The sequence below is a fragment of the Moschus berezovskii genome, chromosome 3 (genome assembly GCF_049115385.1).
Source record: "Moschus berezovskii isolate FMDL1 chromosome 3, NW_MosBer_1.0, whole genome shotgun sequence".
Classification (NCBI taxonomy): domain Eukaryota; kingdom Metazoa; phylum Chordata; class Mammalia; order Artiodactyla; family Moschidae; genus Moschus; species Moschus berezovskii.
The window spans coordinates 11629308-11653959 of NC_142462.1; the positions used below are offsets into that span (position 1 = coordinate 11629308).

Here is a 24652-nt window from a genome sequence, read left to right on the forward strand (position 1 = left end):
CAATACCAAAAAAGACCAAAAATATATATGTAGAGATAATGGTAGTAAGAGGAATATCCTCCTGTGTTCTCCATTGTCCTCGCCACACGGTGACCTCCAGCCAATCTCCCTACTCAGAAAGTCCTCTAATATTTCTAGGGAGATCTCTGGACCTGCTCTTAGCATTATCTGAGCTCATACTCAGATCTGGCCTTAGTCCAGCTTGTACTTGCTACCAAAGTCCACAGTTACCCCCAAAGTTCACAGTCTCAAGCAAACTGCAGGGATTTAATCTATTGCACCTGCAGCTGCAGGAGCCAGTTCCCATCCTCTTCCCTGGTCACGCATCCCGTGTCTGTTTTGGTTTTAGCTCTGCCTCTGCTTGTAGGCTTCCCTTCAGTGTCTGTTCCCCACCCAGATAAGAGAGACAGTAGTGGCTTATTAGGGCTCACTTGCTTAGGCTGGGGAGAGGGAGAGGTATGGTAGACACAGTTGGGGTGTGTGGGGAGTGCCTGCTGTGGCTGAGGCCTGTGGGAAGCTGCCACAGTTTGAGGCAGGTTTTGTGCTCCCCCACGTGTTGATCTTGGATTGTGGGTCTCTCAGCAGAGTCAAGCTGCCCAGGCTCCCAGGAAAGGGTGGACAGTGACTTATGCCTGCTTACAACTCAGTGGCAGCTGTGATCTCTTGGGTTAGGACTGGAGCAGCATCTTGTCCCCTGCCTCTGGCATTTACACAGGCTTTGGCAGAGCCAAGCAGCCTGTGTTCTCCCCTCTGGGATTGCAAACTGCAGTTATGGCTAGACCTGCCTAGGGTGGTGGCTGGCCAGTGTATCTCCCTCTGGGGTCACAATCCTTGGCTCATCCTAGCTATGGCACTTGTGAAGGCTATGTCCTGCAGTCTGTGTGCATATGGAGTCAGAAAGTCCCTCAGCAGTGCTCACTTGCCTCTCCGGTAGGCCCAGGCTTTTTCCTGGTTTTCCTCAGCTTTGTCATACTAGCCTCCTCAGAGTACCTTTATGGAAGTCAGCCCCAGTCCTCTCCCTGGGGTCTGACCCGTGAAGTCTTAGCACCGGGAAGCCACTTGCCACAGCAGGCACAGAAACAAGTGTTTCAGGCCGGGGATTGCTGGTTGGCACTAACCTCTGTGGTGAATTCTCTTCATTCTGCCTCCTGAGCATGTGCTGCTGTGCTCCTCTCTGAGGTTGCAAAGCTCCCCACTTTCTCTGCTCAAGTGGGGTTCCTGAGTGCAGAAACTTTTCCTTCTTCACAGCTCTCTTCCCAAGATGCGGATCCCATCCCAAATTCTGTTGTCTCTCTTTTTTTGTTTTCTTACATCTTTTGCCCTTCCTCATTCTGTGGAGGTTCAGTTCAGTTCAGTTCAGTTGCTCAGTCGTGACCGACTCTTTGCGATAGCTTGCCTTTTTGGACGGAGAAGGCAATGGCAAGCCACTCCAGTACTCTTGCCTGGAAAATCCCATGGACGGGGGAGCCTGGTGGGCTGCAGTCCATGGGGTTGCTACTAGTCAGACACGACTGAGCGACTTCTACTTTCACTTTTCACTTTCATGCATTGGAGAAGGAAATGGCAACCCACTCCAGATGGGGCGCACAGAGTCGGACACGACTGAAGCGACTTAGCAGCAGCAGGAGCTGTTCCAGGTGTATTTTAGATGTGTTCATGGGCAGGAAGGTAATCTCCATGTCTTATTCCTCTGCCATCTTCTAAGTCCCTTTTAAAACCAGAAAGTGGACTTGAACCCGTTAGAGAAAACAGATGGTGTTCACAGTGGTCTTGATTTGTATTTCTCTCATAAATAATGATGTTGAGCATCTTTTTCATGTGCTTATTGAAATACATTTGTATATCTTTTTTGGAAAAAAGTCTATTCAAGTCCTTTGAATTAAAGAAGAACAATAAAAATTTTCAATTTTTTCCTAATCTTTATTGATCTATAATTGACATACAGCAATATGTAAGTTTAAAGAATTTGATGTATGTATACATTGCAAAATGCTTACTATAATATATACTATAATAAGGTTGACCACATTGATCATCTCACAGTTAACATTTATTTATTTCTGCAGTAATGAACTTTAAAAGTCTACTCTTTTAGCAACATTCAAATATACAATACAGTGTTATTCCCTGGTAGCTCAGTTGGTAAAGAATCTGCCTTCAGTTGAGGAGACTCAGGTTCCATCCCTGGGTTGAGAAGATCCCTTGGAGAAGGAAGTGGCAATCCACTCTGGTATTCTTGCCTGGGAAAGCCCACGAACAGAGGAGTCTGTCGTTCTACAGTCCATGGAGTTGCAAGAGAAGGACAGGGCTTAGCGACTAAACCACCACTATTATTAACTCTAATCACCATGCTCTACATCAGAGGCTCCCAACCCCAAACCCCTTGTCTCATTAGGAAACAGTCTGCACAGCAGGAAGTGAGTGGCGGGTGAGTGAGGAAGCTTCATCAGCTGCTCTCCGTCACTCACGTCACCACCTGAACCACCCTCACCTGCGTCTGTGGAGAAACTCTTCCACAAAACTGCTCCCTGTGCCCAGAAGGTAGGGTAGGGCACTTTACATCACATCCCTGCACTTGTCTGTGTTTGTCTTCCGTTCGTCTCCCTCGCCCTCCACCCCTGGCTTCTGCAAGTTTCTTCTCTTTTCCAAGTTCAGTTTTCTGCAGATTCTGCGTGTGAAATCTCATGGTATTTGTCTGTCTCTGTCTGACTTGTTTCACGAATGCTGTTAAGTTTTATCTGCAAGATGTCCTTCATTTTTATGGTTGAATGATACTCCTGTTTCCTGTGTGTGTACTGTATTTTCTTTATCCGTTCATCTGTTGATGTGCTCCCAGGTTGCTTGTCTGCTGTAAGTATGGTAAACAATGCTGCAGTGAACAGGAGAGTTCAGATATCTAGGGATAGTGATTTCATTTCCTTCAGATATATATCAGTTTACATCCAGAGGTGGATTTCTGGGTCATATGATAGTTCTTTTTTTTTTTTTTAATTTTTGAAGAACCTCCTTACCATTTTCCTTAGTAATTATACCAATTTATATTGGCGCTAACGTGCAAGAATTCCCTTTTCTCCACATCCTTGCCAACACTTATCTCTTAGATAATAATCATTCTAACAGGTGTGGGTAATGTGTCATGGTTTTGACTTCATTTCCCTGATAATTTGTGATTTTGAGCACCCTTTCACTTACCTATTGGCCATTTGAATTCCTTCTTAGAAAAAATTGTTCAGGTTGTTTTCAATTTTTAATTGGGTTATCATATCATTAATATTTTTTTGCTCTTGAAATGTGTGAGTTTCTTATATATTTTGAATATTCTTGTCTTACCAAACTAATGGGATTATCAGATGTTTTATACAATTCTCTAGGTTGTTTTTTCAGTTTGTTGTTTCCTTTGCTCTGAAGCTTTTTTCAGTTGTATATAGTCTCATTTCTGTATTTTTTTCATTGCTTGTAATTTGTTTTCATATTCATAAAGTCATTTCTAACACCACTGTGGAGGAACTCTTCCATTTGTTTCCTCCTAGGAGTTTTTGTTTAGGTTTACCTTTAAGTCTTAATCCTATTTGAACTAATCATTGAAAGTGGTATAAGATAGGAGTATCAGTTCAGTTCAATCGCTCAGTCGTGTCCGACTCTCCGCGACCCCATGAATCACAGCACACCAGGCCTCCCTGTCCATCACCAACTTGCGGAGTTCACTCAAACTCATGTCCATCGAGTCGGTGATGCCATCCAGCCATCTCATTCTCTGTCGTCTCCCACCCCCAATCCCTCCCAGCATCAGAGTCTTTTCCAGTGAGTCAACTCGTTGCATGAGGTGCCAAAGTATTGGAGTTTCAGCTTTAGCATAAGTCCTTTCCAATGAACACCCAGGATTGATCTCCTTTCAGTCCAAGAGACTCACAAGAGTCTTCTCCAGCACCACAGTTCAAAAGCATCAATTCTTTGGCGATCAGCTTTCTTCACAGTCCAACTCTCACATCCATACATGACCATGGGAAAAACCATAGGCTTGACTAGACGGACCTTGGTTGGCAAAGTAATGTCTCTGCTTTTGAATATGCTGTCTAGGTTGGTCATAACTTTCCTTCCAAGGAGTAAGCGTCTTTTAATTTCATGGCTGCAATCAGCATCCACAGTGATTTTGGAGCCCCCCAAAATAAAGTCTGACACTGTTTCCACTGTTTCTCCATCTATTTCCCATGAAATGATGGGACCAGATGCCATGATCTTTGTTTTCTGAATGTTGAGCTTCAAGCCAACCTTTTCACTCTCCTCTTTCACTTTCATCAAGAGGCTTTTGAGTTCCTCTTCACTTTCTGCCATAAGGGTGGTGTCATCTGCATATCTGAGGTTATTGATATTTCTCCCGGCAATCTTGATTCCAGCTTGTGCTTCTTCCAGCCCAGCGTTCCTCATGATGTACTCTGCATATCAGTTAAATAAGCAGGGTGACAATATACAACCTTGACATACTCATTTTCCCATTTGGAACGAGTCTGTTGTTCCATGTCCAGTTCTAACTGTTGCTTCCTGACCTGCATACAGGTTTCTTAAGAGGCAGGTCAGGTGGTCTGGTATTTCCATCTCTGTCAGAATTTTCCAGTTTATTGTGATCCACACAGTCAAAGGCTTTGGCACAGTCAGTGAAGCAGAAATAGATGTTTTGTGGAACTCTCTTGCTTTCTCCATGATAGCTGATGTTTGATCTCTGGTTCATTTGCCTTTTCTAAATCCTGCTTGAACATCTGGAATTTCACGGTTCACATATTGCTGAAGCCTGGCTTGCAGAATTTTGAGCATGACTTTACTAGCGTGTGAGAGGAGTGCAATTCTGTGGTAGTTTGAGCATTTTTTCGCATTGCCTTTCTTTGAGATTGGAAATGAAGACTGACCTTTTCCAGTCCTGTGGCCACTGCTGAGTTTTCCAAATTTGCTGGCATATTGAGTGCAGCACTTTCACAGCATCATCATTCAGGATTTGAAATAGCTCAGCTGGAATTCCATCACCTCCACTAGCTTTGTTTGTAGTGATGCTTTCTAAGGCCCACTTGACTTCACATTCAAAGGTGTCTGGCTCTAGGTGAGTGATCACGCCATCATGATTATCTTGGTCGTGAAGATCTTTTTTATATAGTTCTTCTGTATATATTCTTGCCACCTCTTCTTAATATCTTCTGCTTCTGTAAGGTCCATACCATTTCTGTCCTTTATCGCGCCTATCTTTGCATGAAATTCCCTTGGTATCTCTAATTTTTTTGAAGAGATCTTTTGTTTTCCTCTGTTTCTTTGCATTGATCACTGAGGAAGGCTTTCTTATCTCTCCTTGCTATTCTTTGGAACTCTGCATTCAGATGCTTATATCTTTCCTTTTCTCCTTTGCTTTTCGCTTCTCTTCTTTTCACAGCTATTTGTAAGGCCTCCTCAGACAACCATTTTGCTTTTTTGCATTTCTTTTCCATGGGGATGGTCTTGGTCCCTGTCTCCTGTACAATGTCATGAACCTCCGTCCAGAGTTAATCAGGCACTCTATCGGATCTAGTCCCTTAAATCTATTTCTCACTTCCACTGTATAATCATCATGGATTTGATTTAGGTCATATCTGAATGGTCTAGTGGTTTTCCCTACTTTCTTCAATTTAAGCCTGCATTTGGCAATGAGTTCATGATCCGAGCCACAGTCAGCTCCTGGTCTTGTTTTTGCTAACTGTATAGAGCTTCTCCATCTTTGGCTGCAAAGAATAGAATCAATCTGATTTTGGTGTTGACCATCTGGTGATGTCCATGTGTAGAGTCTTCTCTTGTGTTGTTGGAAGAGGGTGTTTGCTATGACCAGTGCGTTCTCTTGGCAAAACTCTATTAGCCTTTGCCCTGCTTCGCTTTACTGGAGCAGCTGTGAAGAGATATCCCACGACGAAGGTAAGAGAAACCCAAATAAGACGGTAGGTATTGCGAAGGGGCATCAGAGGGCAGACACACTGAAATCATAATCACAGAAAACTAGTTGATCTGATCACATGGACCACAGCCCTGTCTAACTCAGTGAAACTAAGCCATGCCCTGTGGGGCCACCCAGGATGGACGGGTCATGGTGGAGAGGTCTGACAGAATGTGGTCCACTGCAGAAGGGAATGGCAAACCACTTCAGTATACTTGCCTTGAGAACCCCATGAACAGTATCAAAAGGCAAAATGATAGGATACTGAATGAGGAATTCCCCAGGTCGGTAGCTTCCCAATATGCTACTGGAGATCAGTGGAGAAATAACTCCAGAAAGAATGATGGGATGGAGCCAAAGCGAAACCAATACCCAGTTGTGGATGTGACTGGTGATAGAAGCAAGGTCTGATGCTGTAAAGAGCTATATTGCATAGGAACCTGGAATGTTAGGTCCATGAATCAAGGCAAATTGGAAGTGGTCAAACAGGAGATGGCAAGAGTGAACGTAGACATTCTAGGTAATCAGTGAACTAAAATGGACTGGAATGGGTGAATTTAAGTCAGATGACCATTATATCTACTACTGTGGGCAGAGTCCCTTAGAAGAAATGGAGTAGCCGTCATGGTCAGCAAAAGAGTCCGAAATGCAGTACTTGGATGAAGTCTTAAAAATGACAGAATGATCTCTGTTCGTTTCCAAGGCAAACCATTCAATATTACAGTAATCCAAGCCTATGCCCCAACTGGTAACTCTGAAGAAACCGAAGTTGAATGGTTCTATGAAGACCTACAAGACCTTTTAGAACTAACACCACCCCCCCCAAAAAAAAAGATAGGAGTATAGTGTCATTCTTTTGCATGTGAATATCCAATTTTTCCAGTGTTGTTTATTGTGTAGAGTACCTGTTCTCAGCTAAGTATTCCTGACTTTCTTGTGAAATATTAGTTGACCTTACATGCATAGGTTTTTTACCTAAACCTTCAGTTCTATTCCATAGGACTGTGTGTCCGTTTTTATGCCAGTACTATATTGTTTTGACAACTACACCTTTGTAGTATAATTTGAAATTAGAAGTGTAATACTTCCAGCTTTGATTTTCTTAGGCCTGTATTAATTATTTGGGGTGTTTTGTGATCTTGACAAATTTCAGGATTTTTTTTTCTATTTCTGTTAAATATACATTGGAATCTTAGGAGAGATTGCATTGAATCCATAGATTGGTTTGAGTTGTACGGCTATTTTAATAATATTAATTCCATTCAATTTATGAACATGGGATAACCTTACCTATTTGTGTCTTCTTCAGTTTCCTTCATCATTCTTACAGTTTTCATGCATGGATCTTTTGACTCCTTGTTTAAATTAAATTGTACATATTTGCTTTTTTTATGGTATTATAAATAGGATTGTTTTGTTTATTTCTTTTCAGATAATTTGTTATTAAATAGAAATTATACCAATTTTAGATATTAATTTTACATCCTGAAATTTATCTGAATTTTTTTTTAAATTTTATTTCTACCAGTTTATTGCTACCAACCCATCTCCCTCCACCCTCCTCATGCATGTCTGCTCAGTCATGTAACCCCATGGACTGCAGCCCACTAGGCTCCTCTGTCCATGAACTTTTCCAGGCAAGAATACTGGAGTGGGTTGCCATACTGGGTTGCTGTTTTCTTCTCCGCAAATTCTCTTAATAAGTATAACGGTTTTTGGTGCAGTCTTTAGTCATATGCAGACAAAGACAGTTTCACTTCTTGTTTGATTCAGGTTTCTTTTGTTTGTCTTGCCTAACTAGCTAGGACTTCAGTTCTGTTATTATAGGGATAAGGACAGTGGGCATCCTTTCCTTGTTCCTAGTCTTGATTTTAGAAGAAAGTCTTTCAACCTGTCATATTGAGCATGATGTTAGCTATGGACTTGCTATATATGGCCATTATTATGTTGAGGTATATTCATTCTGTATCCAATTTTGAGATGTTTTATTTTGAATAGATGTTGGATTTTATCAAATACGTTCTTGCATATATTGAGGTGAACATATGGTTTTAATTTTTTCATTTTGTTAATATAATGAATCACATTTATTTATTTACGTATGTTGAAACTTCCTTGCATCTCAGAGATAAATTGCACTTGCTCATGTTGTTTGATGCTTTTAGCCTGCTAATCATTTTGGTTTGGTACTATTTTGTTGAGAATTTTTGCATCTGTATTCATTGTGAGTATTTTGTTAGTGTTCTTATCTGGATTTGGTATCAGGCCTTGTAAAATCATTTGAGCATGTGACCGCCTCATCAATTTTTGGAAGTTTGAGAAAGATTAACATTAGTTCTTCAAATATTTGATGCAATTCCCCAGTGAAGCCATCTGATTCTGGAGTTTTGGGGTGGAGGGGGTTTGGTTACTGATTCTATCTCTAATTACTATTGATCTGCCAAAAATTTTCTATTTCTTTATGATTCAGTCTTGGTAGGTTTCAGTTTCTGGCAATTCATCAGTTTCTCCGAAGTTCAGTTTAAGGTATGTAGTTACTTGTAGTAGTCTCTTTGGCTCCTTTGTATTTCTGTGGTATCAGAGTAATGTTTCCTCTTTAATTTATAATTTCACTTATTTAGGTCCTCCTTTATTTCTTATTCTAGCTAAACATTGTCAGTTTTGCTAATCTTTTAAAAAACCAAGTTTTGGTTTTGTTAATCATTTCTACTTTTCTGTCTCTTATTTCATTTATTTCTGCTCTAATCTATCATCTCCTTTCTTCTGCTAATGTTGGCATTAGTGCGATTTTCTTTTTTTTTTTAATTCTTTGAGGTATAACTTTAGGTTTTTTATTTTAGTTCATTTTGCTTGATGTGTACTCAATTTGTTTCTTTCAAAGAATTTTGAAGTTTGCTCTCTACATTTAGGTGTCAGATTCATTTTGAGTTAATTTTTGTATATGCTGTGAAATATAGGCCCAACCTCATACTTTTGAATGTGGATGTACAGTTGTCCCAATACCAATTTTGAAGAGACTTTTTCTCTCATTAAATTGTCATGGTACCCTTGTTGAAAGTTATTTAGCCACAGATACATGGGTTTATTTCTGAACTCTTAATTCTGTTTCATTGTAAGCCTGTCCTTGTGCCAGTACCACGCTCTTTTAATCATACCGTTTTGATAGAAGCTTTGCTGTAGTAATATTTGAAATTGGGAAGTGGCAGTCGTTACATTCTGTCTTTCCTTTTCAGCATTGTTTTGGCTATTTGAAGTCAGTTGCAGTTCCATATGTTTCTTCACACTTGCTTTTCCATTCCTGCCAAACAAGGTCATTGGGTTGAGAGAGGGATTTGAGTAGGCATCGTGGTAGATGTTGAATCTATAGATGTCTTTGACCAGTATTACCTGCATAACAACGTTGTCTTTGAGTCCATGAACACAGGATATCTTTGCATTTGTTTAGGACTTTGTCTTAGTCTATTGGCCTGCTGTTACAAATACCATAAACCAGCTAGCTTATAAACAATGGAGATTTATTTTTCACATTTCTGGAAGCTGTAATTCTGAGGTCACAGCGCCACCATGTTTGGCAGGAACCCTCTTGAGAGTTACAGATTTTCATTATGTCCTCACGTATCAGAAGGTCTAATGATTTCATTGAGGCTCTATTCTTGTAACTTAAGCACCTCCTACAAACTCTATCTCCTAATACCATCATAATGTACATTAGGATTTCAACATTGAATGGAAAAGGACATAAAATACTTAGACCATAGCAGATTTCTTTAATTTCTATCATCAATGCTTTATACTGTTCAGTCTATAAATCCTGCACCTTTTGATAAAGTTATTACTATGTATGTTTATTGTTTTGAAGCTATTTAAGTGCAATAATTTTCTTTTTTCCATTGTTCATCACTATTGTGTAGAAATTTGTTGGTTTTTTTAAATGAATCTTGTGTCTTGGTTTAATTAATCAATCATGTCCCACCATTCAAGCTGTTGGGTCCAGGGTGGTCTTTATTGGAAGATCATTAGTTACTGATTTGATCTCTTTGTTATATGCCTCTTCATATTTTGTTTCTTCTTGGGTCAGTTTAGATAATTTATATTTTCATCTGTTTCATTTAGGTTATCTCTTAATAATTTTTGGCATACAAATGTGCGTAATATTCTTAAAATCCTTTTTATTTAAGAAAGGTAGATAATAACGTCTTCTACTTTCATTTCGTGTTTTTCTTTATCTAGGTGTTTGTCAATTTTGTTGATCTTTTCAGAGAACCAATTTTCGTTTTCTATTATTTTTTTCTATTCTTTATTTTGTTTAAATCTCATCTTCTCTGTTCTTTCTTCAGCTAGTTTTGATTTCATTTATATACTCATTTCTTATTTTTAGTTTTATTCATTTGTTCGTTTTTATATTTTCCTTATTCTGTTTTCTCCTATTGAAGTTGTACTTTTTTATTTTCCTAAAGGTAGAAGCTGTAAGTATTGATTTTGTGTTTCTTCTTTTCTAATTTTTTAATTTGGCACTAAGTTTTTCTCTAAACACTGCTTTTACTGAATCCTGAAAATTTTGGTAAGTGGTAGTTTTTCTTTCATTTACTTCAAAATGTTTTCAAATTTCTCTTGAGACTTCTTTACTTGTGTGTTACATAGTAGTCTGTTATTTAATGTCCATGCGTTTTGGGACATTCCAGGCATCTTTCTGTTACGGATTTCTAGTTTAATTCATTATAGTCTGAGAGCATGCATTGTATAATTTCTATTTTTAAAAAATCTTCAAAGTATCTTTAAAGGTCCAGAATGTGGTATGCCATGGTGAATGTTCCATGTGAGCTTAAGAAGAACTTTTATAGTTGGATGAGATATTCTGTAATTATCAGTTGGGTCCAGTTGATGATTGATTGTGATCTTCAGGTCAACTGTGTCCTTACTGAATTTTTTGCTTTTTGAGTTGTCAGTTACTGATACATATTGATGTTTCAATGCATATTTGTGGGTTGTTCTTTCTGCTTATAGTTCTATCAGTTTTTGTCTCATGAATGTAAACAATGTGTTTTAGGCTTATATACATTAAAGCCTGTTATGTCCTCCTGGAAAATTGCCTCCTTTACCGTTACATAATGACCTTATTTTCTGTGGTAATTTTTCTATCCTTGATGTCTCTTTTGTCAAAAGTAAATATTGCTGTTCCAGCTTTCTTTTGATTCATGTTAACATGATATATTTTGCTACACCTATTTACTTTTAGTCTATCAGTGTCTCTGTGTATAAAGCAGATCTCTTGTAGACGATATAATTAGGTCTTTAAAAAATTCATTCTGACAGTCTGTCTTTTAATTGGTTATTTTAAACCATTGACTTTAAAAATTATTATTGATGGAATTGGGTTAACATTTACCACATTCATTACTGTTCTTTATTTGTTGCCCATTTGCTTCTTTTTTGTCTTCTTTTTCTTCCTTTTCTGGTTTTCATCAAGCATTTATATGATTCCATTTGTTTCTCTTAGCATAGCAAGTATAATTTATTTTTAGTCTAGGTTGTTGCCCTATAGTTTGCAGTAGACTTTTACAACTAAGACAAGTCTACTTTCAAATAATGCTGTGCCATTTCATGGGTAACACAATCACTTTTAAGGCTTCCCTTGTGGCTCAGTTGGTAAAGAATCTGCCTGCAGTGCAGGAGACCTGAGTTCAATTCCTGGGTCAGGAAGATCCCCTGAAGAAGGAAATGGCAACCCACTCCAGTATTCTTGCCTGGAGAATCCCATGGAGAGAGAAGCCCAGCAGACTACGGTCTATGGGGTCATAAGAGTCGGACATGACTTAGTGACTAAACCACCACCACAGTCACTTTACAATAGAATTGCAAAGTTTCTCCTCTCTTCCCTTATAAAAATGTAGTAATTTATTTTACTCATTTATAAATTTTAGTCAATTAGTACATTGTTTACATTATTATTTTGAACAAGCTATTGTCAAATCAATTAAAAATAAGAAAAAATATTTATATTACCTTCTTTTATTCCTTCTCATACTCTTCCTATATTTTATTTATTTTTAAAAAAATTTATTTTAGTTATTTATTATTCTTATTATTGGCTGTGTTGGGTCTTTGCTGTGCACAGGCTTTTTCTAGTTGCGGGGAATAGGGGCTACATTTCATTGCAGTGCGTGGGCTTTTCAGTAAAGCCCATGGTGGTTTCTCATGTTGCGGAGCACAGGCTCTTGATGCATGGGCTTCTGTAGTTGTGGCATGCGGCCTCAGTGGTTGTGGTACATGGGCTTAGTTGCTCCAAGGCATGTGAAAGCTTCTCAGAGCAGAGATTGAACCCATGCTCCCTATGTTGGAAGCATGGAGTCTTAACCACTGTACCTCCAGGGAAGATCTGAGTTTTAGGTACATATTATTTTTCTTCTTTATGAAGAACTTCTTTTAATGTTTCTTGCAAACCTGGGTTTCTGGTGACAGATTCTCTCAGTTTTTGTTTTTCTGAGAAAGTCTTTGTTTTTAACTACAGTTTTAAAGAATAATTTCATGGAATTTAGTAGTTTAGTTTGGTGGCATTTTTTCCCCCCTTTCTATACTGTGTTTAAAATCATTCATACTATTCTTGTTTGCATGGTTTCCGAAGTGAAGTCTGATTTAATTCTTTTATTTTTTTTTTCCATATTCTTATTCTCGTAAAATACATATAACATAAAATTAATTTTAACCATTTCAAGTATACAGTTAAGTTGTGCTAAATTCATTCATGCCTATTTGTTTTCATTATTTGTCTCCAAAACACTTTCATCTTGGAAAGCTGATATTCTCTTTCTGTTAAGCTGTAAGCTGCTAATATCACTGCATCCCCTAGCATCTACCATTATACTTTCTTATCTATGTGATTTTAACTAAATAATCATGTAAGTGGAATTGTACAGTAATTTTCTTTTTGATCCTGGCTTATTTCACTTAGCAGCAGGTCCTCAAATTTCATCCATGTTGTAACATATGGCAGGGTTTCCTTCCTTTTTGAGATCTAATATTTCATTCTGTATATATACATTTTGCTTCTCCATGGATGCACCGATGACCACTTGGGTTGTTTTCACAGTTTACTGTTGTGGATAATGCTGCTTATGGGTGTATACGTATCTCTTTGAGACCCCACATTCAGTTCTTTTTTGGGTATATACTCAGTGGTGTATTTTCTAGGTCATAATAATAATTTTTTTCTTGAGGAACTGCTGCACTGCTTTCTGCAGTAGCTACAACATTTTACATTCCCACTAACAGTGTACAAGAGATCCAGTTCACCACATCTTCACAAGCTTGTTATTTTCCTTTGTTTTCATCGTAATCATTCTAATGGGTATGTGATAATGTCTCATTATAGTTTTGATTTGCATTTGCGTAGTAATTGGTTTTATTAGACATCTTTTTCTGAGCTTATGGGCCTTTTGTACATCTTATTTGGGGAAATGTCTATTCACGTTCATTGCCCATTTTTTAAATCTGACTGTTTGGTTTTTTGATATTGAGTTTTAGGAATTCTCCAAATATTCTGTATCTTTATCCCATAGCAGATATGCAATTTGAAAATATTTTCTCACATTCTGTAGATTGCCTTTTGGCAAATTGTATTCTGATGCACAATTTTTTTTTTTCAAATTTTTGTCTATTTTTTCTTTAATTGCTTGTACCCTTGATAACATACCAAAGAAACCATTGCCAAGTCCAGTTAAGCTTTTGCCATAAGTTTTCTTCTAAGAACTTTGTAGTTTTAGCTCTTATATTTAGACCTTTGATCCATTTTGAGTTAATTTGTATATATGCTATAAGGTAAGGATCCAAAATCACTGCATATGCTGATTGCAGCCATGAAATTAAAAGACGCTTACTCCTTGGAAGGAGAGTTATGACCAGCCTAAATAGCATATTAAAAAGCAGAGACATTACTTTGCCAACAAAGTTCCGTCTAGTCAAGGCTATGGTTTTTCCCGTGGTCATGTATGGATGTGAGAGTTGGACTGTGAAGAAAGCTGATCGCCGAAGAATTGATGCTTTTGAACTGTGGTGTTGGAGAAGACTCTTGAGAGTCCCTTGGACTGCAAGGAGATCCAACCAGTCCATTCTAAAGGAGATCAATCCTGGGTGTTCATGGGAAGGACTGATACTAAAGCTGAAACTCCAATACTTTGGCCACTCCATGTGACGAGCTGACTCACTGGAAAAGACTCTGATGCTGGGAGGGATTGGGGGCGGGAGGAGATGGGGATGACAGAGAATGAGATGGCTGGATGGCATCACTGACTCGATGGACATGAGTTTGAGTGAACTCCGGGAGTTGGTGATGGACAGGGAGGCCTGGCGTGCTGTGATTCATGGGGTCGCAAAGAGTCGGACACGACTGAGTGACTGAACTGAACTGCAGGATCCAAAATCATTCTTTTGCATGTGGATATGCAGTTTTCCCAGCACCATTTATCAAAAGACTGTCCTTTCCCCATTGAATAGTCTTGACACCTTGTCAAAAAACATTTGACCAATTATGTAAAAGCTTATTTCTGTGTTGTCTATTCCATTAGAATATTTTTCTGTCTTTATGCCAGTAATACACTGTTTTGATTACTTCAGCTTTGTAGTGAACTGTGAAAATCAGGAATTGTGATTTCTAGCTTTAGTCTTCTTCAGGAGTTTTGGCTATATGAAGTCCCCTGTTATTTTACATGAATATTAAATTGGATTTTTGTGTTTCTGCAAAAAATGTAGTTGGAATTTTGATATTGATTGCATTGAGTCTATAGATTTTGTCTGGTATTGACATTTTAGCAATATTATATTTTCCAATCTATGAACATTGGATGCATTTGTATTTACTTATATCTTCTTTCACTCTTAACAATGCTTTGTAGTTTTCATGATATAAATCTTTCATCCCCTTAGTTTAGTTAATTCCTAAGTATTTTATTTTATTCTTTTTGATGCTATTATAAATATAATAGTGATTCCATTTGTAATAGCACCAAAAAGGTATTCACTGTAGTGTATAGAAATGCAACTGATTGCATGATGACTTTATATTGTGCAACTTTGCTGCATTTACTTATTAGTCTTACAGTTTTATTTTTGGAAATTTTAAATGTCTATATATGAGATCATATCATCTGTGGATAGAAATAATTTTCCTACCTCTTTTCCAATTTCAGTTCAGTTCAGTTCGGTCGCTCAGTCATGTCCGACTCTTTGCGACCCCATGAATCACAGCACACCAGGCCTCCCTGTCCATCACCAACTCCCGGAGTTCACTCAGATTAGATACTTCTTATTTTGTTTTCTTGCCACAATACACTGGCTAGAACTTCCATTACTGTCTTGAGATAAAATGGCAAATGTGCATGTTCTTGCTTGTTCCTCATTGTAGAGGTGAAGTTTTTAGTCTTTTGCCTCATCAGCATGATGTTTGCTATGGATTTTCATATATGGTTTTATTATGCTGTTATTTTCCTCCTATTCCTGTATTTTTTAGCCTTTTTCTTCATGAAATTATATTGATCTTTGTAAAATGCCTTTCCTGCATCGATGAGATGTTCCTGGTGGTTTTGACCCTTCACTCTTTTCATGTGGTATATAACAATGATTAATTTTTTTACGTTCACCTGTTCTTGAATTCTGGCAATAAATCCAGCTTACTCATGGTATATAATCCTGTTAATAAGCACCTGAATTCTATTTGTTAGTCTTTTGTCGAGTTTTGCATCAGTGTTAATTAGGATTATGATCTGTAGTTTTCTGTTCTTACAGTGTCTTCGTTTGGCTTTTGTGTTTAGGTAATGCTGGCCTTTAGAGATGAGTTTAGAAGTGTTATCTCCTCTTCAACTTTTTAGAAATGTTTGAGAGGACTGGTATCAATTCTTCTTCTGACTGTTGTTAGAATCCACCACTACAGTCATCCAGTTTGGGGTTATTACTGTGTTATTAATAACCTCTATTTCCTTAGTTATCTTCTTTCTGATTCTTCTATCCATTATTGTGAGATACTGAAGTCTCCAAATAATATTGTAGACATGTGCATTTCTCTTTTGAATTCTGTTAATTTTGACTTCAAAAATTTTCATGGTCTGATTTATATGTGTTTATGACTGTTACATATTCTTGCTGTGTTAAACCTTTTATTAATATATAGTATCTTTATTTGTCTCTTATACCCTTTCTTGATTTTAAGTCTATTCTATCTCTCGTGAGTGTGGCAACTCTTAAGTGAGACATTATATATTTGAATTGTGTTTTTTATTCATTCTTAAATCTTTATCATTTGATTTGAGAATTTAACCCATTTACTTTTAAATTGATTATTGACAATGCAGGGTATACCTATGCCATTTTGTTACTTTATTTTTTTAATTTCCTTCATTATAGTCTTCTTTGTCTAGTTGACTTTTTTGTAGTTAAATGTGAAATCTTTCTCATTTCTTTTTGTGTATATTCTGTAGTTATTTTTCTTTGTTGTTCTGTGGGAATTACATTTAACATTCCTAATTTTATAACACTCTAGTATGAATTACACAAACCTAGCTTCTATACTGGAGAAGGCAATGGCACCCCACTCCAGTACTCTTGCTTGGAAAATGCCATGGACGGAGGAGCCTGGTAGGCTGCAGTCCATGGGATCGCTAAGAGTTGGACACGACTGAGCGACTTCACTTTCACTTTTCACTTTCATGCATTGGAGAAGGAAATGACAACCCACTCTAGTGTTCTTGCCTGGAGAATCCCAGTGACGGGGGAGCCTGGTGGGCTGCTGTCTATGGGGTCGCACGGAGTCGGACACGACTGAAGCGACTTAGCAGCAGCAGCAGCAGCAGCAGCTTCTATACTATATGTGAAAAATCTCCCTTAAGAGCTCTATTTCTACTCTTTTCAGTTGTGGAGGACATAGAATTACTATTTTATAAATTGTGTGCCCCAAAATATAAATTAATAATTATTTTAAATGAATTAGTCTCTCAGATTATATAAAACAAAATGTGGAGTTACAAACCAAAGTATACAGTGGAAGTGAGAAATAGATTTAAGGGACTAGATCTGATTGATAGAGTGCCTGATGAACTCTGGACGGAGGTTCGTGACATTGTACAGGAGATAGGGACCAAGACCATCCCCATGGAAAAGAAATGCAGAAGAGCGAAATGGCTGTCTGAGGAGGCCTTACAAATAGCTGTGAAAAGAAGAGAAGCGAAAAGCAAAGGAGAAAAGGAAAGATATAAGCATCTGAATGCAGAGTTCCAAAGAATAGCAAGGAGAGATAAGAAAGCCTTCCTCAGTGATCAGTGCAAAGAAATAGAGGAAAACAACAGAATAGGAAAAACAAGAGACCTCTTCAAGAAAATTAGAGATTCCAAGGGAAAATTTCATGCAAAGATGGGCTCGATAAAGGACAGAAATGGTATGGACCTAACAGAAGCAGAAGATATTAAGAAGAGGTGGCAGGAATACACAGAAGAACTGTACAAAAAAGATCTTCACGACCAAGAGAGTCACGATAATGTGATCACTGACCTAGAGCCAGACATCTTGGAATGTGAAGTCAAGTGGGCCTTAGAAAGCATCACTAGGAACAAAGCTAGTGGAGGTGATGGAATTCCAGTTGAGCTATTTCAAGTCTTGAAAGATGATGCTGTGAAAGTGCTGCACTCAATATGCCAGCAGATTTGGAAAACTCAGCAGTGGCCACAGGACTGGAAGAGGTCAGTCTTCATTCCAATCCCAAAGAAAGGCAATGCCAAAGAATGCTCAAACTACCACACAATTGCACTCATCTCACATGCTAGTAAAGTCATGCTCAAAATTCTCCAAGCCAGGCTTCAGCAGTATGTAAACCGTGAACTCCCAGATGTTCAAGCAGGTTTTAGAAAAGGCAGAGGCACGAGAGATCAAATTGCCAACATCCGTTGGATCATGAAGAAAGCAAGAGAGTTTCAGAAAAACATCTATTTCTGCTTCATTGACTATGCCAAAGCCTTTGACTGTGTGGATCACAATAAACTGTGGAACATTCTGAAAGAGATGGGAATCCCAGACCACCTGACCTGCCTCTTAAGAAACCTGTATGCAGGTCAGGAAGCAACTGTTAGAACTGGACATGGAACAACAGACTGGTTCCAAATAGGAAAAGGTGTACGTCAAGGTTGTATATTGTCACCTTGCTTATTTAACTTATATGCAGAGTACATCATGAGGAACGCTGGGCTGGAAGAAGCACAGGCTGGAATCAAGATTGCTGGAAGAAATATCAATAACCTCAGATATGCAGATGACACTACCCTTATGGCAGAAAGTGAAGAGGAACTCAAAAGCCTCTTGATGAAAGTGAAAGAGGAGAGTGAAAAGGTTGGCTTGAAGCTCAACATTCAGAAAACAAAGATCATGGCATCTGGTCCCATCACTTCATGGGAAATAGATGGAAAAACAGTGGAAACAGTGTCAGACTTTGTTTTTTTGGGCTCCAAAATCACTGCAGATGCTGATTGCAGCCATGAAATTAAAAGACGCTTGCTCCTTGGAAGGAAAGTTATGACCAACCTTGATAGTATATTAAAAAGCAGAGACATTACTTTGCCAACCAAGGTCCGTCTAGTCAAGGCAATGGTTTTTCCCGTGGTCATGTATGGATGTGAGAGTTGGACTGTGAAGAAAGCTGATCGCCGAAGAATCGATGCTTTTGAACTGTGGTGCTGGAGAAGACTCTTGAGAGTCCCTTATACTGCAAGGAGATCCAACCAGTCCATTCTAAAGGAGATCAATCCTGGATGTTCATTGGAGGGACTGATGCTAAAGCTGAAACTGCAATACTTTGGCTACCTCATGCGACGAGTTGACTCACTGGAAAAGACTCTGATGCTGGGAAAGGTTGGGGGCGGGAGGAAAAGGGGACGACGGAGAATGAGATGGCTGGATGGCATCACCGACTCTGTGGACATGAGTTTGAGTGTACTCCGGGAGTTGGTGATGGACAGGGAGGCCTGGCATGCTGTGATTCATGGGGTCGCGGAGAGTCGGACATGACTGAGCGACTGAACTGAACTGAACTGAACTGAAATTGTGTGCCCCAAAATATAAATTAATAATTATTTTAAATGAATTAGTCTCTCAGATTATATAAAACAAAATGTGGAGTTACAAACCAAAGTTACAATAATACTACCTTTTAGACTGTTTTTTTGTTAAGTATATTAGACTCTTAAATCATATATATAAAATTTCTGCTACAATCCAATCTGAATCCAATAATGGTAGCTTTTATCCTTGTCCATGTGTTTACCTTTGTCGAGGTCTTTATTTCTCTTCACATAGCTTCATGTTACTATCTAGTGTTTATTTGTTTCATCTTAGGACTTTCCTGGTGGTTCATGCTATGAAACAAGTGGTTCAAGTGACAAGTCTAGTGGTCACAAACTCCCTCAGCTCATCTTATTTAAGAAAGTTTTAATTTCTCTCTCACTCTTGATGGGCAGTTCTTATTTTTATCACTGTACAACACAAAATGTTTCTCCAGTGATTATTGCTTATTGTTTGTATGTATCGTTGTTTATTCTAATTTTATGCATTAGAATGTAATTTCCAAAATTCAGGGAGTTTGTAGATTTTGATCACATATATTTGAGGCTCCTAGACTAACTCTTAGGAAGTAATAGACTCTTGATAACTACTTAATAAATAAATAGGTACACAAATGCGCTCATTTATGAACATGTTCATCATTTTAGTAACCATGGCTACTACTGTAGTTCAGCTTCTTTCATTTTCCAGTATTATAATGATATATCTCTTTGTAGAGATTAAGAATTGAGTCATCAGATGATATATACAATATTATATGGGTAGAGTTAAGTAGACTATTGAATGTATTATGTATACAATAATATATGTATTATACATACATATATCCACATATATGGTACAAAAAGTAAAATAAATACATATATACATTATATGGTACAAAAGGTAAAATAATTTCATTGTCAAAAATTGTATGAAATGAATTGCCAAATACTATCAAATTAGTTGATTAATTTTTAAGTTTACTGCAATGCTGAGGTTTTCCTGACTTACATAAAACACATAAAACACATTTACATAAAACCTTAGATTTTTAATTAAAAAGAGTGATTTAACATTTGAAAAATTGCTTTAGTTTTTAATGGAATAGAAATATTAGACACATGGCCTGTGTTATATTTCAAAAGCCAATTTAAATATTGTGATATAGTACTTTAGAACCATGATAAAATATAATTCATTTTCTCAGTTTCATCTCTAGACACTGAAAAAGGACCCAAGCCATGTGCAGACCATAGTTGTGAATCTTCCAAAAGACTATCTAAGGTATGTTATGTGAGGTGAGAAAAAAGAGAACATGCTCAGTTTGTAAGTAAGCATCTTAGCTATTTATAAAGCACATCAGCACTGCCCTCAAAACACACTCTTAAGGAATTCGACAATAAAAATAAAACTTCATCAAATAAGAATTTAGTAGAATTAATATTTTTAAGAAATGCTTTGAAATTTACATTTTAACTGATTATATTAGGAAGTTGGATTTTCCCATTTATATGGTCTTACTTGCTATTGCAAATTAATTTATAACTAGTAATCAGAGAGGATTCTCTCCATGTCACTGTTATTCATCCTAAAAAATAAATTTGATCTGTACTGTTTGTGAACTGTTTCAGTATCGCTCTGTATCCAGCATCTTTCATCTATGCTTAGGATGAAAATTACGCTGTAATTCCCAGCAGCAGTTTAGTTTAGTTACTCTTTTGCTGCTGCTGCTGCTGCTGCTGCTGCTGCTAAGTCACTTCAGTCGTGTCCGACTCTGTGTGACCCCATAGACGGAAGCCCACCAGGCTCCCCCGTCCCTGGGATTCTCCAGGCAAGAACACTGGAGTGGGTTGCCATTTCCTTCTCCAATGTGTGAAAGTGAAAAGTGAAACTGAAGTCACTCAGTCGTGTCCGACCCTTAGCGACCCCATGGACTGCAGCCCACCAGGCTCCTCCATCCATGGGATTTTCTAGGCAAGAGTACTGGAGTGGCTTGCCATTGCCTTCTCCGAGTTACTCTTTTACATTACACTTAACATATTATTTATGCTCCGTAAATTTATGGCACATTTTTCTACTTAAAATTACTCTCCAATGATCCTAAATGTGAAAGTGTTAGTCACTCAGTCATGTTCTTCTCTTTGCGACCTCTGGGCTGTAGCCTGCCAGGCTCCACTGTCCATGGAATTCTCCAGGCAAGAATACTGGAGTGGGTACCCATTCCCTTCTCTAGGAGATCTTCCCAACCCCCGGAATTGAACCAAGGACTCAGTACATTGCAGGCGAATTCTTTACCACTAGTGCCACTTGGGAATCGCAGTGACCCTGAACACTTTATTTAAAATAATATTTTAAAATATTTAGGCTATAAAATAATTTACATTATGATGATGGTTGATAATTTCTTATGAAAATCATAGGTAATACGTATTTCAAGGTAAATATTTATTATGTTTACCCAGTGAAACAGGAGAATGATTTTTTAAATTAGTATTCACTAAGACTTCAGCAATACATGAACTGTGAACTTCCAGATGTTCAAGCTGGTTTTAGAAAAGGCAGAAGAACCAGAGATCAAATTGCCAACATCTGCTGGATGTTTGAAAAAGCAAGAGAGTTCCAGAAAAACATCTATTTCTGCTTCATTGACTATGCCAAAGCCTTTGACTGTGTGGATCACAATAAACTGTGGAAAATTCTGAAAGAGATGGGAATACCAGACCACCTGACCTTCTTCTTGAGAAACCTGTATGCAGGTCAGGAAGCAACAGTTAGAACTTGACATGGAACAACAGACTGGTTCCAAATAGGAAAAGGAGTATGTCAAGGCTGTATATTGTCACCCTGCTTATTTAACTTATATGCAGAGTACATCATGAGCAACGCTGGGCTGGAGGAAGCACAAACTGGAATCAAGATTGCCAGGAGAAATATCAGTAACCTCAGATATGCAGATGACACCATCCTTATGGCAGAAAGTGAAGAAAAACTAAAAAGCTTCTTGATGAAAGTGAAAGAGGAGAGTGAAAAAGTTGGCTTAAAGTTCAACATTCAGAAAACTAAGATCATGGCATCTGGTCCCATCACTTCATGGCAAAAAGATGGGGACACAGTGTCAGACTTTATTTTTCTGGGCTCCAAAATCACTGCAGATGCTGATTGCAGCCAGGAAATTAAAAGACGCTTACTCCTTGGAAGGAAAGTTATGACCAACCTAGTTAGTATATTAAAAAGCAGAGACATTGCTTTGCCAACCAAGGTCCGTCTAGTCAAGGCTATGGTTTTTCCCGTGGTCATGTATGGATGTGAGAGTTGGACTGTGAAGAAAGCTGATCGCCGAAGAATTGATGCTTTTGAACTGTGGTGCTAGAGAAGACTCTTGCGAGTCCCTTGGACTGCAAGGAGATCCAGCCAGTCCATTCTAAAGGAGATCAATCCTGGGTGTTCATTGGATGGACTGATGCTAAAGCTGAAACTCCAATACTTTGGCCACCTCATGCGAAGAGTTGACTCATTGGAAAAGACCCTGATGCTGGGAAGGATTGGGGGCAGGAGGAGAAGGGGACGACAGAGAATGAGATGGCTGGATGGCATCACTGACTCGATGGACATGAGTTTGATTGAACTCCGGGAGTTAGTGAACTCCTGGCGTGCTGTGACTCATGGGGTCGCAAAGAGTCAGACACGACTGAGCGACTGAACTGAACTGAAGCCTCCTGAAGTGCTTCCCTGGTGGCTCAGATGGTAAAGAATCTACCTGCAGTGTAAGAGACTTAGGTTCAGTCCCTGGGTCAGGAAAATCCCCTGGAGAAGGAAATGGCCACCCATTCCAGTGTTCTTGCCTGGAAAATTCCATGGGCAAAGGAGCCTGGCAGGCTACAGTCCATGGGTTGCAAAGAGTCAGACACAACTGAGCAACTAACTTAGCCTCCTAAAAGATAGCTTCATTTCAGTTCATTTCAGTTCAGTCACTCAGTCGTGTCTGACTGTTTGTGATCCAATGAACTGCAGGATGCCAGGCCTCCCTGTCCGTCACCAACTCCCAGAATCTACCCAAACCCATGTCCATCGAGTCGGTGATGCCTTCTAAGCATCTTATCCTCTGTTGTTCCCTTCTCCTCCTGCCCTCAATCTTTCCCAGCATCAGGGTCTTTCAAATGAGTCAGCTCTTCACATCAGGTAGCCAAAGTATTGGAGTTTCAGCTTTAGCATCAGTCCTTCCAATGAACACCCAGGACTGATCTCCTTTAGGATGGACTGGTTGGATCTCCTTGCAGTCCAAGGGACTCTCAAGAGTCTTCTCCCACACCACAGTTCAAAAGCATCAATTCTTCGGTGCTCGGATTTCTTTATAGTCCAACTCCCACATCCATACATGACCACTGGAAAAACTATAGCCTTGAGTAGACGGACCTTTCTTGGAAAAGTAATGTCTCTTCTTTTTAATATACTATCTAGGTTGGTCATAACTTCCAAGGAGTAAGCGTATTTTAATTTCATGGCTACAGTCACCATCTGCAGTGATTTTGGAGCCCAGAAAAATAAAGTCTGACACTGTTTCCACTGTTTCCCCATCTATTTGCCATGAAGTGATGGGACCAGATGCCATGACCGTAGTTTTCTGAACGTTGAGCTTCAAGATAACTTTTTCATTCTCCTCTTTCACTTTCATCAAGAGGCTCTTTAGTTTTTCTTCACTTTCTGCCATAAGGGTGGTATCATCTGCATATCTGAGGTTATTGATATTTCTTCTGGCAATCTTGATTCCAGCTTGTGCTTCTTCCAGCCCAGCGTTCCTCATAATGTACTCTGCATATAAGTTAAATAAGCAGGGTGACAGTATACAGCCTTGACATACTCCTTTTCCTATTTAGAACCAGTCTGTTGTTCCATGTCAAGTTCTAACTGTTGCTTCCTGACCTGCATACAGGTTTCTCAAGAGGCAGATCTGGTGGTCTGATATTCCTATCTCTTTCAGAATTTTCCACAGTTTATTGTGATCCACACAGTCAAAGGCTTTGGCATAGTCAATGAAGCAGAAATAGATGTTTTTCTGGAACTCTCTTGCTTTTTCGATGATCCAGTCAATGTTGGCAATTTGATCTCTGGATCCTCTGCCTTTTCTAAAACCAGTTGAACAACTGGAAGTTCACGGTTCATGTATTGCTTAACCCTTGCTTGGAGAATTTTGAGCATGACTTTACTAGCGTGTGAGATGAGTGCCGTTTCAGCCGCTGCGCTCGATATTGTCATTGCTAAGGCCAATATCAGACTTTTTTTCTCAATATTTTCATAGATATTTTAGTTTCATGCTTTACATTTAAACCTTTAATACATTTCAGTTTATTTTTGTGTAAGGTTTAAGATAAAGATCTACTTTTGTTCTTCATCTGGAAAGATCATTTGCCCAGCACCATTTATTGAAGAGACTATTCTTTCAACATTGTGCATTCTTGACTCTCTCACTGTGTAAGACCAGTTGACGGTATATATGTGGGTTTATTTCTGAATACTCTATTCTGTTTCATTGATCAGTATGTCTCTTTTTATGCCAGTATCATATTGTTTGGTCAGTATAGCTTTGTAAAGTAATTTGAAATCAGAACGTGTGATGCTTTCAGCTTTATTTATCTC

At 38.5% G+C, this 24652-nt stretch overlaps 1 protein-coding gene across 1 annotated transcript in view; it reads left to right on the forward strand.

Annotated features, from left to right (window-relative positions):
* ZPBP (zona pellucida binding protein) overlaps positions 1 to 24652 on the forward strand; it is a 140521-nt gene that overhangs the window by 48065 nt on the left and 67804 nt on the right. The window contains exon 6 of the mRNA XM_055420215.2: positions 20226 to 20302. Within this exon, the coding sequence (XP_055276190.1) occupies positions 20226 to 20302 (77 nt within the window). The remainder of the gene's footprint in view (positions 1 to 20225; positions 20303 to 24652) is intronic.